Below are 16,557 nucleotides of genomic sequence, written 5' to 3'. Positions count from 1 at the left end.
TACTTGAAGAACTGCAGGACGGCCGGAATCATCTCTGCGATGCTCTCCAAGGTTGGGTACTGGTAGCTGTTTTATAAAAAGAGTAGATGGACAGTGTACAGTGGTACCTCTACATAGGAGCTTACTTCTTTCCAGGATTGTGCTTGTAGCTTGAATTGCTATGAAATCAATAAAAAACGAATTGGCCAGTTCCCGACCTCCCGCAACCTCGGAAATGAACCAGAGATCCCTATAAATCTTCCTGATCACTACAAACACATTCAAATCGTAGTTAACAGTAACATAATAAGTAAAATATTACTAATCAAATTATATTTGAGTTTATTATGAGTCGCCGTCAAGAACGTTAGCATTTATTGTGCACTTAAAATTAAAGTTACACCCCCCTCCAACACACAACAAATGGAATACTCCAAAACCTGAAGCTTGAAAAATAAGATTCTCTCTTAAAGGTGTCCCTACAAGCCTTCCAGAAGAACTGGGAACCCTTTTTATGAAATATAGACAACCTGTAGTTTGATATAGTTGTTTGATCACTAGCTCTGAGCTTCCCTAACCCCCCCCCCCCCCCTTTGTTGTTGTTGTTCTTATTTTACTAATAATATATATTTTTTATAATTAATATTATTTACTTATTTTTATTTTTATTTTTTTTTTATTTTCTTTGCCTCTCTCTTATTCCTACGTATACTCCTGCCATGAGGCTCTTCAACTCCACCTGGGGGAGTAAAAGCCTACATTAAACCCCATCCCCACATTTGCATATTACCCTATTTTTATTACAGTGTGAATTTTATGTAGTACTATTTAAAAACTCTATATCAACACGTTATATTGGGTATTTCTGTAATCTATTTATTTTATTTTATTATTATTTTATTTTCAACACAAGGATACTGCTGGAAGTGTGAATTTCCCTACGGGGATGAATAAAGCATCTATCTATCTATCTATCTACTTCCATTAAGTCAAGTCCCATTTATTTGTATAGCCCTTAAATCACAAAATGTCTCAAAGGACTGCACAGGTTAACAATTACACCATCCCCTGATCTTAATCCAACATGCGGGCAAGGAAAAACTCAAAAACCTCAGCAGCAAGGGGAATAAGAAACCTTGAAAAGGGGCCTCACACCTGGTAATCCCCCTTCCAGGATGACCAGGGTGCAATAGATTTAGCATTTGGTAATAGTACACAAAACATCCATCCATTATCTGCAGCGCTTATCCTCAGTAGGGTCGCGGGGGTCTATTCTAGCCGACTTCTGGCAGTGGGCAGGGGACACCCTGAACTGGTTGCCACCCAGTTGCAGGGCACACAGAGACAGACAACTCACTCGCTCATTCACATCTAGGGACAACTTAGACCAGACAATTAACCTGACATGCATGTAGGAGGAAACCTGAGTGCCCAGAGAACAACACATGTACCAAAATTCCTGTTTGTAGAGGTGCTCTATAATGATGTACCACTGTACAAGGGTGCATTTAGACAAGAGAACACGAGCTCACCCTGCCGGGTAAACAGCAGCCCCGTCCTCTTGGCCGGGAGCGTCAATGTGGATCAGCGTAAAATTCTTGACGATTTCTTGCATTTCCTCAAATGTAAATAAGGGCAGGAAGCAGCTCTTGCCTGCCAAAAGCAAAGAGGGGCGTGAATGGCGCATACCACCGACGATAACCGTAACAGTGTCGCCACGTACTGTCCAAGCCCACATCGTGAAAGGTGAGGATGGCGGGCCGAGGGCTGTTCCTCGTGCCGTGCAGTGTCACGTGCAGGACCCCGTGCGGTGTCTCCACGCGGTGTTCCTGCAAAAGAAGGCACAGAGATTCACGGTAGTTTAACCTCCGTCGGACATTTTCATCATGATGTGACCAATTTCTACCTGGCCCTGGTCCAGAAGGATTCTTGCTGCCAGCTCAGCATCCTGTTGAGAAGGACAAAGGACAACTTTCTGAAGTGAGCTGACTCCCGGTCAAATTTTGGTTTTGGGTTTGGCTGATACACAACGTAAAACTACAGACAGGCAATAAAAAAGTTGGTGCTAATGACTGATATTGCAGAAATGTACTGGGTAATAGGGATTAACCGAAATCTAAGCTATATCGCGATGTGAGATAGTGTAACTGCCAAACACTGCGGTTTTCTCAAAGATGCATAGTTCCAGTTTGTTATTTGAGTGATGGAGTGTTTGGCCAACAAGAATTGTTCATGGTTTAACAGCGCAGGACGATCAGAAGCAGGATTTAATGGCACCAATTAATAAAGACCAAGGAAAGTTCACAAGACTTGTGAGTAAGACTCTAATAGGCTGGTGTAAGCTGCCAGTCAGTCATGAGCTCTTGCACAAATGGCCACCAAAACAAACTCCACGGCTCGTAACATTGAAAATGAATGGATCTATTGAATTGGACTCTGAGGAAAGTCAGAAAGCCTCACAGAAAAGCTGATCACAGGAAGGGAAAGCTAACAGCTAGGCTAACAACTCTTTAGCAACATCTGCCGAACGTGGCTAGTCACAAACGCCAGATCCATTACCAATGAAACGGATGACTTGGAGCTAGCACTTGTGGAAAACCGCTACATTTGTGACTCTTGTATTTTAATCATCACAAATACCTTGCACAAGTTGCCGTTACCCAATGCTAGCATGTAGCTAACCGCTCTCTGAATATCTTTCTTGCACTGAAGGAATAGCCCTCCAATTTCCTTGTCCTTTTGTATAATGACATTAAAGACTATTTATTCAACTGCAATTCTGTTTTTATTTGAAAATCTATCGATATTTTGTAACAGTCGTATGCTCTCAGCCTCTAAGGACATCATCTTGAGGTAAGTTAGCTATATTTAAATTCCCACTGGAGACTGGAGTCTGATAACAAGCAGGACGAGATAGACGGAAACAATACCAGACACTGGAAATCAAAATTAAACAGAACAAAATAAACGGGAACAAAACTGGAGAACGATATTAAACAGGACAAAATAGACGGGAAATACAAGCAGGAAACCTGACAGGGTCAAAACCCACGTTTTGCGAGTGCAGAGGTTCGTTGACAGACTGACAAAGGGTGTGTGAGAGCACTGAACTTAAATAGAAGGGAAGCCAATCTGTCAACGAGCCGCAGCTGGCGCCACAAGGGCGGGGGGTCAATTGGGCGCCATGGGCAACCGTGACACTGTGTTGTGCACAATCTACTAAACTTTACATGATACTTTGCTGCCATCATATGGACGTTATGGGAAACAGTATTTACCTTCCCGTTTTTTCCTATAGAAACCATATATTTTTCCATTATCAAACATTTTTGAAAAAGCGCCAGGGAGCCACAAGGGATCCCAAAGAGCTGCATGCAGCTCCAGTGCGAGTTTAGCAGGTCGACAAGTCCACCTTTGTTGGCTTTGAAAGCATCAATTCCCACTAAAAACAAAATGAGCGCAGAAATGCACTTTTCTTGTAAAATTGAAAATCGCATCGAAATTGCAATACAGGTCTGAAAATCCCAATTAATTTAGTGAAACTGTTCTTACATTCTAATGTGACCTTGTATTCAATTCTCAATTAGTGAGACGCGAACAAAGTGCAGTTGCACCTTGACTATGTTAGGGGGCAGTGGCGTTTTCATTACAAGTGTGCACATGGAAAATTGTCTTTTGTGCTGAGCATGTGTGCTTTGTTGGGGTGGGCCATACTGGGAATTGTGGTATCTATTCCGTCCAAGTAAACACATCCTAGCATTAATTGATACCGATCCAATACAAATACTTTTTGCTTGGGAATGTCATGATCTTTGAATAATCGAACCCTCTCTTGAGTTAGTTCATAATTACGATAAAACAGCACAAACATTTTAACCACTAAAATGATTTATTTTTATTAACTATAGAGATAATGTAACAAATAAATCCAAATATTGCTATTACACATGTTTCAGAACGAAGGCCAATGTAGAAATTAGACCAGACTACAAATACTGTATAATAATGTCAAGAAGACAGCTAAAATATATTCCATTGTCCTATATTTTGAAAATAAATTCAGTGAGGATACCTTTTGGTTTCGTTGCTATACAGGTAACTGATATACTGTATAGGGTTTTGTTCAGGAACTGTAACATGTTTACATTTTTGGCTGCAGCTCGTTGCTCTCTTTTTCACGTATTTGTGTCAACTTGTAGTGTTGCCACAGTAGCAGACAACTTTACCTAACAAATAACACCTGGTATTTTCCTTTTCTGTATTTGAAAAAAAAAAATCCAGACCCTGCTGTGCTCCCTGTTTCCTTCTCTAATTTATTTTAGCTTCTAGCACATAGATTGGCTGTCTTTTCTGCCTGGCAGCCAGGATGCAGCAGCAGGCCAGATATGGAGAGGTGCTAAAGGTATAAAGGCATAAACTTAGAGAGTCACGGAGGAGGCTGGGTGAGAGAGAGCACTATCTACATAGACAAGTGGCGCTTTAAAGGATATTGGTGGAGGAGCAAAGTATCGGTCCCAGGACAATAGCACAGAGATGGTGTCTTCTTTCCAAATAATCAAGTTACATTACTGCAATATTATGGTATTTGGATTACATTACTGATTACTGTTTACTGTATCGGATTACATTTTTACAGTAACCTCAATCCTGATCGAGCTCAGCGAAAGACCATTCAACATTATTTTTCTTAAGGCAAACGGATGTCAGGAAATAGTGCTATCCAAAAGGTACATGGACCCAGAGGTACTTTTAGGACTTGACATTTCAGTTAGGCTTTCAATTTGTTTTGTCATGTCTTTAATGTGCTTTTTGCTTACATTTTCTATAGACAGTTCTCCTTGCTTAACCCATATTGTACATGAAGATCATGCTGAGAACGTGCTGTCCTTATTTGGTCTGCCTCCAAACTGGTCTTTTGTCACTCAGTCAAGTCTTTGCCACGTCCTTGAGCCAACACATTATGAGCTCTTTTTGCATTCACAGTCCATGCTTTTCGTTTTGTCCTTGAACTGAAATCAGAGGGTACATTTACATGTCTTAGACCCGCCAACGGATTTAATTCCGGCCCGCAAGACCACGAGTAGAGAAGCATAAGAAAAAAAAAAAGAGCCGGTCCTTGTCAAACAATGACCTGCAGTTTTTATGATGTCCACTGGATGTTGCCATGGCCATGCACCATTTCACCCAAAACAGAAACACAACACAACACCTAGCTAAAGACACTCACAGAGGCCTAAAATACAACTATGTAAATTTTCACGAAAATCAGTTGAGCTGTGACGAAGCCTATAGGTCACATTCACACAAACACACAAACTAGGATTTCATTAACAAGATATTAAATCTCATGCAAAATAACACTTCTGAAAAAGCCCAATTGCATAGAGTTTTTCAATGCAAATAATCAAATATAATGCTTAGAAAAGGGGATATGTTAGTTTGCTATTACTTGTGTTAATGTTTTTTTTGTAAATAAAAATAGTTATTAGTATGTGTTTCAAAACTAACTGGATGAAATGATACACAACTTGTGCAGGTAAATACAAATGTGATGAAAATGGATTTGTCATGATTACTGCTGTGACTCAACTGTGCCCGCTCCTTTGGCGCCAACTGCCGCGGGCTCTGATTGGCTCCCGATCACTAATTGTACACAGTCCTGTCTGTCCCCTTTTGTCAGTCCGTCTACAAACCTCAGTTAACACTAGGCAAGCCGTTTTCGACCCTGACTCCCACCTGTCCCGTATTTTGCTCCCGTCTGTCCCCCGGCTTCGACCTGTTTTTTGATCCTGACCACGTCTACTTTCCCGTCCCGGCTCACATCTTCCCTCCTTTTCTGGCTTACGACTCGCTTCCACGCTTTTGCTCTCCTGTCCCGACCTGTTTTTCCGTCCCCGACACCGCCATTGCTCGCCACGGAAGATCCACTTCCGCGTTCGGAGCACAATCCGAGTATCCGAGCGACCTGCTTCCCGCGTCCAGCAATCACCGGATCGTGGGCGCAACCCTTTCTCTTTTTTCCAATAAAACTTGTAAGAAACGCAACGCAAACTGTGTCCTGTCTCCGTTCTGGTCTTGACAGGATTGGCTTACGTTATCGATTATCCTCGTGTATTGGCGAGGAATCGGATTCAAGACCTCCGTGCAAATGCTTTCAAACCAATGCAGCCCGCAACTCAAAAAGATAGGACACTCCCGATTTAAGTTTAAAACTCGTTTTTGTGTGCACCAAACACGTGCTTTGTGCGTAATAATCGCATATTTGGAGCACGGTATTTCATATGCTTTCGTGTGTGGAACACAAAAGCGCGCACACACGATATGCTTAAGGATGATTGCACAGAAGAGTGCGGCGGCTTATTGGAATGTCACGCAGCATGCTGTGTGGTGTGTGTACGTGCGAGTAGGCACGTGCGTCCTTCTCTGACCTTGCCGGAGTCGGCCTGACCGGTGAGCAACGGCTTGTCCTCCGTGATGGTGATCTCTTGCATCTCTGCCGTCATGGCGAATTGCCCTGGAAAAGCAAAGGACACCAAAATTTGAAGATGGGCTACTGACAACACACACTTAGAGAAGCGCACGTGCACAAGCGTTCCTTTGGCGGCTTATGGAAGTCCATTTCCGATTCGCAGCAGCAAAAATGGAAGGAGAAATAGTTTGGCGAATGAACACAAAACTCATTTTACAGAATTTCATCCCTCACACGGGCAGGACCGCAAAAGAGTTGGAGTTATCGACAAAAATAGATAATAGAAATAATCGACGATGAATTCCATTGTCGAGTAATGTCGCCAGACACCTCTTGAGAGTTGTTCTTCCGCAATAGAGTTGAGCGGTCATATACAGAAAAGACGGGGTTAACATCAGGTTTTCTTTAACTTCTAGGGTTGTCAAGGCACCAATTCTTTTGGTGTGTCTTGGGTAAGTACAGCCTAGTGGGATTTATTACTGAGTCGGGGCACCTGTGGCTGCCCCGTTGGCGCCAACAGCCACGGGACTTGATTGGCTGTTGGACTCTTTTTAAACTCCCGTCTTCCGAAAAGATCCCGTGGGACCGTCTGCGAACCTACGCTCCCAGCTAGGCAAGCTTTTGTACTCTCCGGCTCTATCCTGCCCTGTTTCCTGCCTGATACTTGTTGCCTACCTTTTTTTCTGAACCTGTTTCTGTTTTAGTTCCTCCGCCCCGGCCATCGACCTGTTTCTTGCCTGATACCTGTTGCCGCCTTTTTTTCTGGACCTGTTTCTGTCTTCGCTCCTCCACCCCAGCCATCGACCTGTTTTCCTCGCTGCTAACGACTACCCTCGCTCGGCACGAAAAAGTGCCACTTCCGCGTTCCTGCTATCTGGTACCCGTGTTCGACGATCATCATTTCGTGGATGCAAGCACTGTTCTCGTTCTTAATAAAAACTGAGTAAAACGAACGCAATTGGGTCCGGTCTCTGATCCTGTTCCGTGACATCCATCTCTCGCCAGACCAACAACTGTACACGTACAAAAATTCTACGACAGGGGTGCTTGCTCCTTTTCATTGGGCGAGGTTAAGTATGTCCTTAAGTTTAAAATGAATATTTTCTCTAAATATGGTGTATGCAACTTCAAAATATTCTACCTGCCGACGCCATGATCTGTCTGAAATCATCATTGCAGCTCCTTTTGTTGCACGTGCAAGTACAGACGCTCCCCTACTCACGCCCATTCGACTTGCGTAAAACGGTAGATACGAACATTTTTTTCGGGATGTCGAAAAATAGATTAGAGGACATTACTGTAGTGCTTCTTCCCGCCGCTACTGGCATGTGGTGGCGCTGTGAGAGGTCACCCAGCATCCACCCCGAAGAAGAAATCCGCTTCCTCTTCCTAGTTGGCGTGTAAACGTTCTATACTATATCTCCAGCGCGCTAAGAACTTTGACATTTATATTGTTTAATATCTCGTGCATCTATTCGATATGGTTGATGTAAAGTTTTAAGAAGAGGCGAGCCTGTCTTTTGAAATAAAAGTGGGAAAAAAAGCTTGATGCGGTTGAGAAAACGGTTGGATCGCGTTTTTCGGCCCCATTTTACCACGAAGGAGGAAGTCGTCAAACTGTTGAAGCTCATCTTCAAAAAGTAAGTTAAACTTAACTTTATTTATCTTTATAGAGTATATTATTATATGAAATGTTTATTTTTTTACTACAAAACAATACAGGTTACTTATACAAGCCTTAAAAATACTTATATAAACCTTAAACATACTAAATATAGCACTGAAGCAACTTACGAACAAATTCCACTTGTCCGGATCGTCTTGTTGGTTAGTAGGGAAGCAACTGTATCTTAATTCCTTAAATGTGCTGGAATAAACTCTTCCTTGTTCATCTTTTGGGGGTTTGCGTTAGCATTGAACTTTATTCTAAACAGTCCTTTTCTTACTTTCACCACTTCCAACCACAAAGAAAACCACAACCACACGCGTGATATCAATCTGCCCCCCACCAACCCTGGATACAATGAATAAAAAGACTACTTGCAGAGTTTGTAAAGCAGACCTTGCATATCATGGCGGTAGATCAGTGACACACTAACATTGAAAGAGACCGTCGGACAGTTGAAAGAAACGGAGTCTGAGGATAAGATTCATGTTACGTACAAGCCAATACGATTTTGATTACATTCAGTGTACATTTCATACACGTATATTTGGCTATGAAAGAGAACTAGAACATTTTGCCGGACTTACCGATCGACTCTGCTCTATTTCTCCCATTATTTGTCGTATTCCCCAACAAAGATATTATTGTGAAAGAATAAGGGGAGCATTTGAAGAAGAAGAAAGGAATGGACGTTTTATTGTGTTTAATTTGCATTGTTTCCCACTTGAAAAAAAAACGGAATAATGAGGAAAGGTTGCTTTGTTTTGACTGGTTACTTTGTGCTTTACCTCACTAGAGAAAAGGAGTCTGACTCGCCTCGGTAAGTTTCAAGTAACGTTCAAGCCAATGCAGTTTTGATTACTTTCAGTGTACATTTCAAACGTGTATATTGGGCTTGAACATTATGCTAAACTCACCAAGTCTGCGCATGGAGGACTTACCCATCGACCCTCTGATTTACTTCTCCCGTTACTTGTCAAATTCACCAACGAAAAGCAAAAAGTTTTTTATAATGAATAAGGTGATCAGTTAAAGAAGAAGAAAAAAAGAATACAACACATTCTGAAATTAGGTTTAATCTACGTGGTTTCCCGCTCGAAAAAATGTTTGCTTTGTTTTGACCCTCGCGTTGCGCTTTACCTCACTGGAGAAGAGATAGCACGAACATTTAAAGAGCACGTCAGACAGTTAAACGTTAAACGAGTCTGACCCGCCTCTGTAAGATTTAAGTAACGTTCAAGCCAATAAAGTGGGGCGGCAGTGGCTCAGGAGGTAGAGCGCTCGTCTTGGGATCAAGAGATCGCAGTTCGAATCCCGGCTCCTCCGTGTTACATGTCGAAGTGTCCTTGGGTAAGACACTGAACCCCTAATGCCCCCAATAAGCAGGTTAGCGCCTTACATGGCTGCAAGGCCGCTATTGGGAAATGTGAAGCACACTGTAAAGCGCTTTGGAAAGTCTTGACTTGAAAAGCGCTATATAAATGCACATCATTTCATTTCATTTCATAAAGTCTTGATGGCGTGCATTGTACATTTTATAAGCGTATATTTCATTATAAAAGAGAGCTAGAGCTTTATGCCAGATTCGAGGTGAGATCGGGTCTAAAACAATACTGCTCGACTTGAACCAGCCTGCGGGTATAAAAGCCCGAACCAGCCTGAGGCTGACCAATTAACTTGATTTAAAGGCATCGAGCCCGAAGCAAACCCAATTTTTCATACTTAATTTGTGAGGATTTGGGAGGAGGAGGGTTGATTTTGGACGATTTCTCTGAGTCTAACAGTGCCACCGAGCATGTGCACGGATAAGCGCACAGGCCAACGAGGGCAGATGCTGCGCTGCGCGGATCCTCCCCAGGGGGAAAAACTAAGAAAAAACAATGTAAGATGGACCATTTATTTTAAAAGTCAGTGGGAGAGAAGCCCGGCCCGAACCCGAACGTTATTATTGACATTTTTGGCCCAACCCAATCTGAATTTCGGGCCTGGTTCAGGCTTGGATCTAAAATTTTACCTCTAACTTGAGCGTTTTGCCAGACTACGCCTGACCAACGTATTTGTAATTGAATGCAGGCAGTATGAAGAACAAACCTCAGTTAAGTACTTTTTTCCAGAATTTGCAGTTGACCACAAAATGTACTTCACAAAATGCACATTTGTTTTATGTACTCTTCTACTGTTGCAAAAAAAATGTTCACTTGATTTAAATTCATTATCAATTTGCCTGTCTCTCCAATATAGATGATTGGTTGGATTCCTTCAATATCAGGGTCATAGGGGCACTATTCCCTCTGGTGTGTCTTGGGCAAGTGCAGCCTGATGCTGCTCGTCGCTCTGCAGGCCAGTATATGTTTCCACTCGATCTTGAACAGGGGACCTTTCGTGTGTTAGGCAAAGGTGCTCACCACTGCACTACAAAAACAAGTTGGTGGGTGGCCGTTCCCTTACGCACTAGGGTCATAGGGGCACCATTTCCTCTGGTGTGTCTTGGGCAAGTACAGCCAGATGCCGCTCATCCCTCTCCAAGTCAACATATGTTTCCACCCGGTCTTGAATCGAGGACCTTTTGCATGTTAGGCAATGTGCTAACCACTGTACTACGTAAACAAGTTGTTAAGTGTGTGGTTCCCTTAACCAGTAGGGTCATAAAGGCACCATTCCTTGTGGTGTGTCTTGGGCAAGTGCAGCCTGATGCCGCTGATCCCTCTCCAGGCCAACATATGTTTCCACCCGGTCTTGAACTGAGGACCTTTCACATGTTAGGCAATGTGCTCACCACTGCACTTCAAAAACAATTTGGTAGGTGGCCGTTCCCTTAAGCACTAGGGTCATTGGGGCACCATTTCCTCTGGTGTGTCTTGGGCAAGTACAGCCTGATGCCGCTGATCCCTCTCCACACCAACATATGTTTCCACCCGGTCTTGAACTGAGGACCTTTCGCATGTTAGGCAATGTGCTAACCACTGTACTGCAAAAACAAGTTGTTAGGTGTGTGGTTCCCTTAACCACTAGGGTCATAGGGGCACCATTTTCTCTGGTGTGTCTTGGGCAAGTACAGCCTGATGCCGCTGATCCCTCTCCACACCAACATATGTTTCCACCCGATCTTGAACTGAGGACCTTTCGCATGTTAGGCAATGTGCTAACCACTGTACTGCAAAAACAAGTTGTTAGGTGTGTGGTTCCCTTAACCACTAGGGTCATAGGGGCACCATTTCCTCTGGTGTGTCTTGGGCAAGTACAGCCTGATGCCGCTGATCCCTCTCCACACCAACATATGTTTCCACCCGATCTTGAACTGAGGACCTTTCGCATGTTAGGCAATGTGCTAACCACTGTACTGCAAAAACAAGTTGTTAGGTGTGTGGTTCCCTTAACCACTAGGGTCATAGGGGCACCATTCCCTGTGGTGTGTCTTGGGCAAGTTCAGGCTGATGCCGCTGATCCCTCTCCAGGCCAACATATGTTTCTACCAGGTCTTGATCCGAGGACCTTTCGCATGTTAGGCAATATACTAACCACTGTACTGCGGAAACAAGTTGTTAGGAGTGTGGTTCTCTTAACCACTAGGGTCATAGGGGCACCATTCCCTGTGGTGTGTCTTGGGCAAGTTCAGGCTGATGCCGCTGATCCCTCTCCAGGCCAACATATGTTTCTACCAGGTCTTGATCCGAGGACCTTTCGCATGTTAGGCAATATACTAACCACTGTACTGCGGAAACAAGTTGTTAGGAGTGTGGTTCTCTTAACCACTAGGGTCATAGGGGCACCATTCCCTGTGGTGTGTCTTGGGCCATTACAGCCAGATGACGCGCAGGTTTATTTATGAACGCATGCCTCTGTGCCTGATTGGTTTTTATTTGCACTTTATTTTCATTTAATCTCTGTACAAATCAGCAGTATGTTGAGTAAAATATGTATTTTAACTGCACCCTTGTGTTTATCAAAATTCTCCACATCCTAAATCACAAGTGTCAAAGTTGCGGCCCGCAGGCTAAATCAGGCCCACCGAGGTTTATAACCCGGCCCGTGAAACTAACTCGAGACAAGAGCAAGAGGAAAAATCAGCTGCCCTTTGAAATACTGTATGTCCACTTGAGGTTAATAAAGCCAGACGGCAATCGCAAAGCTACTGGATGTATGTTACTTCCTCACTTTCTCTTTCTGACTTTTTCTCTTTTTCTTTGAAGTATCTCTCTTTTTTTATACCTCTCTTTCTTTCTCCATCTTTTTTTCTCTTTCCCATTTTCACTCACCTTTCTCTACCTCTCTTTCTCTTTCTTTTATTCTCTTTCACTCTCTCTTGTGTTCTCTTTCTGTCAATTCATCTTGTTCTCTCTCTTTCTCCCTCGCTCTTTCTTTTTTGCTCTTTTTTCTCTTTAATCTATTAGTCTGGCCCCCGTGATGTTCTTTTTTTCAGACCATGCGGCCCCCAAGCTCAAATGAGTTTGACACCCCTGTCCTAAATCAATTTCATGCTAAATTTAAGAAGAAGTAAATATTCATACGACTATTTGAAGCACAGCAGCACAGTGGTTAGCGTGTGTGCGGCACAGTTCTGAGGTCATGAAATCGAACCTTCCGATGTGGAGTTTGCATGTTCTCCCTGTGCTTGCGTGGGTTTCCTCCGGGCACTCCGGTTTCCTCCCACATTCCCAAAACATGCATGTCAGGTTAATTGGCTGGTTGAAATTGTCCCTAGGTGTGAATGAGAGAGTGGATGGTTGTATGTCTCTGTGTGCCCTGTTATTGGCTGGCAACCAGTTCAGGGTGTCACCTGCCCAATGCCTGAAGATAGTTGGGATGGGCTCCAGCACTCCCGCGATCCTACTGAGGATAAGCGGTGCAGATAATGGATGGATGACTATTTGACTCATCGTTAGAGTACTCAGTGAATAGTGGACTTTTAAAACAGTCGTTGGTTGTAGCCCTTATGCAGACAGTGCTTTAGTATCAAGCGGCTTTAGCTAAATGTTCCCTTAATCAGACATATCATGAGTTTCGCTCGCAGACATGCAAGGTATGACCATGAGATGCATACTGTAAGGAGTTAGTCACATGGCCTCACTGATAACACCGCTCTTACGTCTAATCTGCTCCCTCTCACATCCTGTCACATTTTAATCGGCCTAAATCTCCCATCACAGCATTGCCAGCGAGGACTTCAACTGCACAAACCCCTGCCCTGGTCTACCTTCTCTACAGGATCCGCATGAGGACTTCAAATCCTTGAAAATTCTTGCATTTTAATTTCCTGTTATCAAAGTTTGAAAATTGCTGGAATTTTTGGGGTGATGCGCTTGTAAATGCTTGAAATTGTTGCCATGTTTTCACAGCAGTCTGACTCGATAGACCACGCGTTTAATGAAGAAAGGTAAAACAAGTCTGCTTAAAAACGACACAGACATGCTAGCTCTGGTGCCTTCGATTTGTTATTGTATTTCTTCTTCCCTAACTGCAGCTGGCATTAGTTTGTACGTGAAGTGCCCTGCCCCCTATGCATCACGCCCAAGATGACAGGTGCAACTGATCAAAATACTGGAAGGTTTTAATGAGCAATGGCTAGAAAACGGAAAATACAACCAATGAATAAAACATTGAATGAATCCACACACAGCATGCTGCAAGCGGAAATAAAAGAGAACCAACTTTTCTTAATGGGAGAGTCAACTCTCTCTAGAAATTCCATCATCTGCACCACTTATCCTCAGTAGGGTCCCGGGGCTGCTGGAGCCCATCCTAGCTATCTTTAGGCAGTGGGCAGGGGACACCTTGAATTCCCAGCCAATCGCGTTTTTGCTGACAGTTAGCTACATGCTACAACTAGATGGAGCACTACCAAATTTTGGAACGATGAAATGTGTATTAGTGCTAGAATTATGTATCAATTACAGACATTTTTAAGGGCCATGTAAAAAATTAAAGTAACGTTTCCTGGGGGTAAATTATAACAGGAAGAACTTAGCACACCTGAAAATGTAAGATACACATTCCCATTGCTTTCATGGGGAGAGATTTGCCCCAATAATATTTACACACAAATTGTTCAGATCCAGAAATACATTCGCGATCTAAGTATCATATGTCTAGATCAGGGGTGTCAAACAAGTGGCCCGCGGGCCGGATCAGGCCCACAAAGTGTTTGAGTTCGGCCCACGAGACAATGCTCAGAGAAACGCAAGAGAAAAACAAGCTGCAGGTTGAAATATGTCAACTTGATGTTGCCAAAGCCAGGTGCCTCTCACAAACGCTGTACTTGTATCTCTCACTCTCTCTCTCCTTTTCTTTTCTCTCCTTCTCTCTTTGTATTTCTCCTTGAATTTCTTTCCTTCGCTCTCTTTCTTTCCCCCTGTCTTACTATTTCTCTTTTGTTTCTCATACACTCTCTTTCTCTCTCTTTCTCCCTTTCTTTCTTTCTTTGTCCCACCCTCTCAACTTTTCTCTCCCTTTCTTTCTCTTTAATCTTTTTCTCTTTTTTTCTTTCTCTCTAATCTACTAGTCCGAGAGAACGTTTGTTCTATCGCGTGGCCCAGAGGTAAAATGAGTTTGACACCCCTGGTCTCGATAAATGCACACGCAAGATTAAAAATCGCATATGTAAACCGCAAATTCATTTGTGGACCTGATAAATACATGTGGAGATTGCTGACATATTCTAGGACCTAGAGGCAAGTTGAATTTTTGCTACTCTCTGCCGCCATCTCTTGGCTGAAAGTTATGACCCACGTCAGCTCATTCTTAGCACGAATAAAAAAAATCTTTTTTGAGTTAGTGTTTGGACAATATTTCACACACATCTTATTACTTTTACCATTTTCAGGCTACACTAACAACAACAAAAATGTGAAAGAGCATGAAATCACTCTCCACCCCTATCATGAACCGGAACTGGATCAGGACCCAAATGCGTGACGTTTCTCACACAAGCCTTTTATTTTACGGGAAATGTGGAGTCTTGCATGTCAGGCAGCAGTCTGGCGTGGAATGAAAGGAAGCCAGAGGCAGACGAGATGGATACCAATTGCCTGAGCAGATATCGGACGGATGGGGTCGATACCGGACAGGACGGGACAGACAGGATTGATATCAAAACAGAATATTGAAAAACAACAGAACAAACTAGATGGGAAGGAAACTGGAAACCCGATATAAAACAACGGGACGGACAATATTGATATCAAAAGCCAATCTGTCAACGAGCCGCAGCTGGCGCCACACGGGCAGGGCCAATTGGGCGCCATGGTCACCGTGACAACCCCTTCTGACCCCTTCCCTATTTCCTAATGTGTTTTGAGTCCCGGGACAGCTAAAATTAAGATTAAAAAAAATTGGTACGGTGAAATTTTGTTCATAAAGGCTCTTTAAACTTAGTTCTGCAATTTTGAGTAATAATGGACAATATATTCTACTTTCAACGATTAAAAGACACCTAGAATGACACAACACCCCTTAAAAACACATGAGTAAATCTCGGATTCATTATGAATCTGCAAAGACATGATTCTCACCGGATTTCTGCTTTTAAGGGTACTGGAGATTTCGGATAATTGGTTTTGAAAGTCCTTAGGAGGTGCTTGAATTTGGCCCTGAAAAAGGTGAATGAACCCAGTCTATAGTTTGGTATTGGCAGTGAAGTCCCTAAACACTCTTTCAGATAATGAATGCACAAACAGGTCAACTCAAAAGCTTTTAGCATATAAAAAAAAAATGTGTGGAAAACCGATACCGGTCCTGTAATGTTTAACATCCAAATTCTGATTGGTTGTCAAGAGATGTGTGAGAGCGTGGCTAGAAATCGATTATCGGTTTTGCCGGCGGGATGCCGACCGGGTTTATTTTGGGACACCTCAAGCGGTCGATTCAAAATCGGGGCATTCCCAAGACTGTGCAGTAAATTGGGCTATTAATACTCAGTTGGGGAGAGAACAGAGCGGCTTTGTGGCCCACCAGCATCTGGAGACCCGCCAGCAGGAGAAGCGCTGGGTACCCTGAGCCAACCCCCCACATAACACCGCTCTTTCATGGACTTGTTCGCACCCTGGACCAGGGGTGTCAAACCCATTTTAGCTCGGGGGGCTTGAGTTGAAAACAAATCTCACAAAGTCTGGGATAAGAGTTTAAAGAGAAAGAGTGCAAGGGGAGGAGCGAGAGAATGAGAGAAAAAGAAAGACAGAAAACAAGAGACTTGGTTCTATGTTCCTGCACGGAGCCTCCGCTCGGAAAATGACTCCAAGAGCCAAGAAGAAGTCTGCAGGCTCAAGAGCGTTCTCCATCCGAGTTTTTCCTTGCCCGGATGTTGGTTTAAGATCAGGGGATGGTGTAATTGTAACTAGTGCAGTCCTTTGAGACATCTTGTAATTAGAGGATATACAAATAAATGGGACTTGACTTGACTTGAGAGAGGACAACAGCGAGAGTGAGAGAGAGAGGGGAAAGATAGTTA

The 16,557-nt window shown here is 43.3% G+C and overlaps 1 protein-coding gene across 2 annotated transcripts in view; it reads right to left on the bottom strand.

Annotated features, from left to right (window-relative positions):
* The window catches only part of ndrg2 (NDRG family member 2), a 32,567-nt gene that overhangs the window by 9,001 nt on the left and 7,009 nt on the right, over nt 1-16,557 (bottom strand). For both annotated transcript variants that reach the window (XM_088346835.1, XM_088346836.1), the window contains exons 2-6: nt 6,408-6,493; nt 1,886-1,927; nt 1,703-1,808; nt 1,512-1,632; nt 4-66 (exon numbers count right to left, since the gene is read on the bottom strand). In XM_088346835.1, coding sequence (XP_088202961.1) covers nt 4-66; nt 1,512-1,632; nt 1,703-1,808; nt 1,886-1,927; nt 6,408-6,482 — 407 coding nt within the window. In that variant the 5' untranslated portion in view covers nt 6,483-6,493. The remainder of the gene's footprint in view (nt 1-3; nt 67-1,511; nt 1,633-1,702; nt 1,809-1,885; nt 1,928-6,407; nt 6,494-16,557) is intronic.

This window comes from Urocampus carinirostris, chromosome 11 (genome assembly GCF_059441175.1).
Source record: "Urocampus carinirostris isolate Australia breed hairy pipefish chromosome 11, RoL_Ucar_1.0, whole genome shotgun sequence".
NCBI lineage: Eukaryota > Metazoa > Chordata > Actinopteri > Syngnathiformes > Syngnathidae > Urocampus > Urocampus carinirostris.
This window is presented reverse-complemented; position numbering and strand designations above follow the sequence as displayed.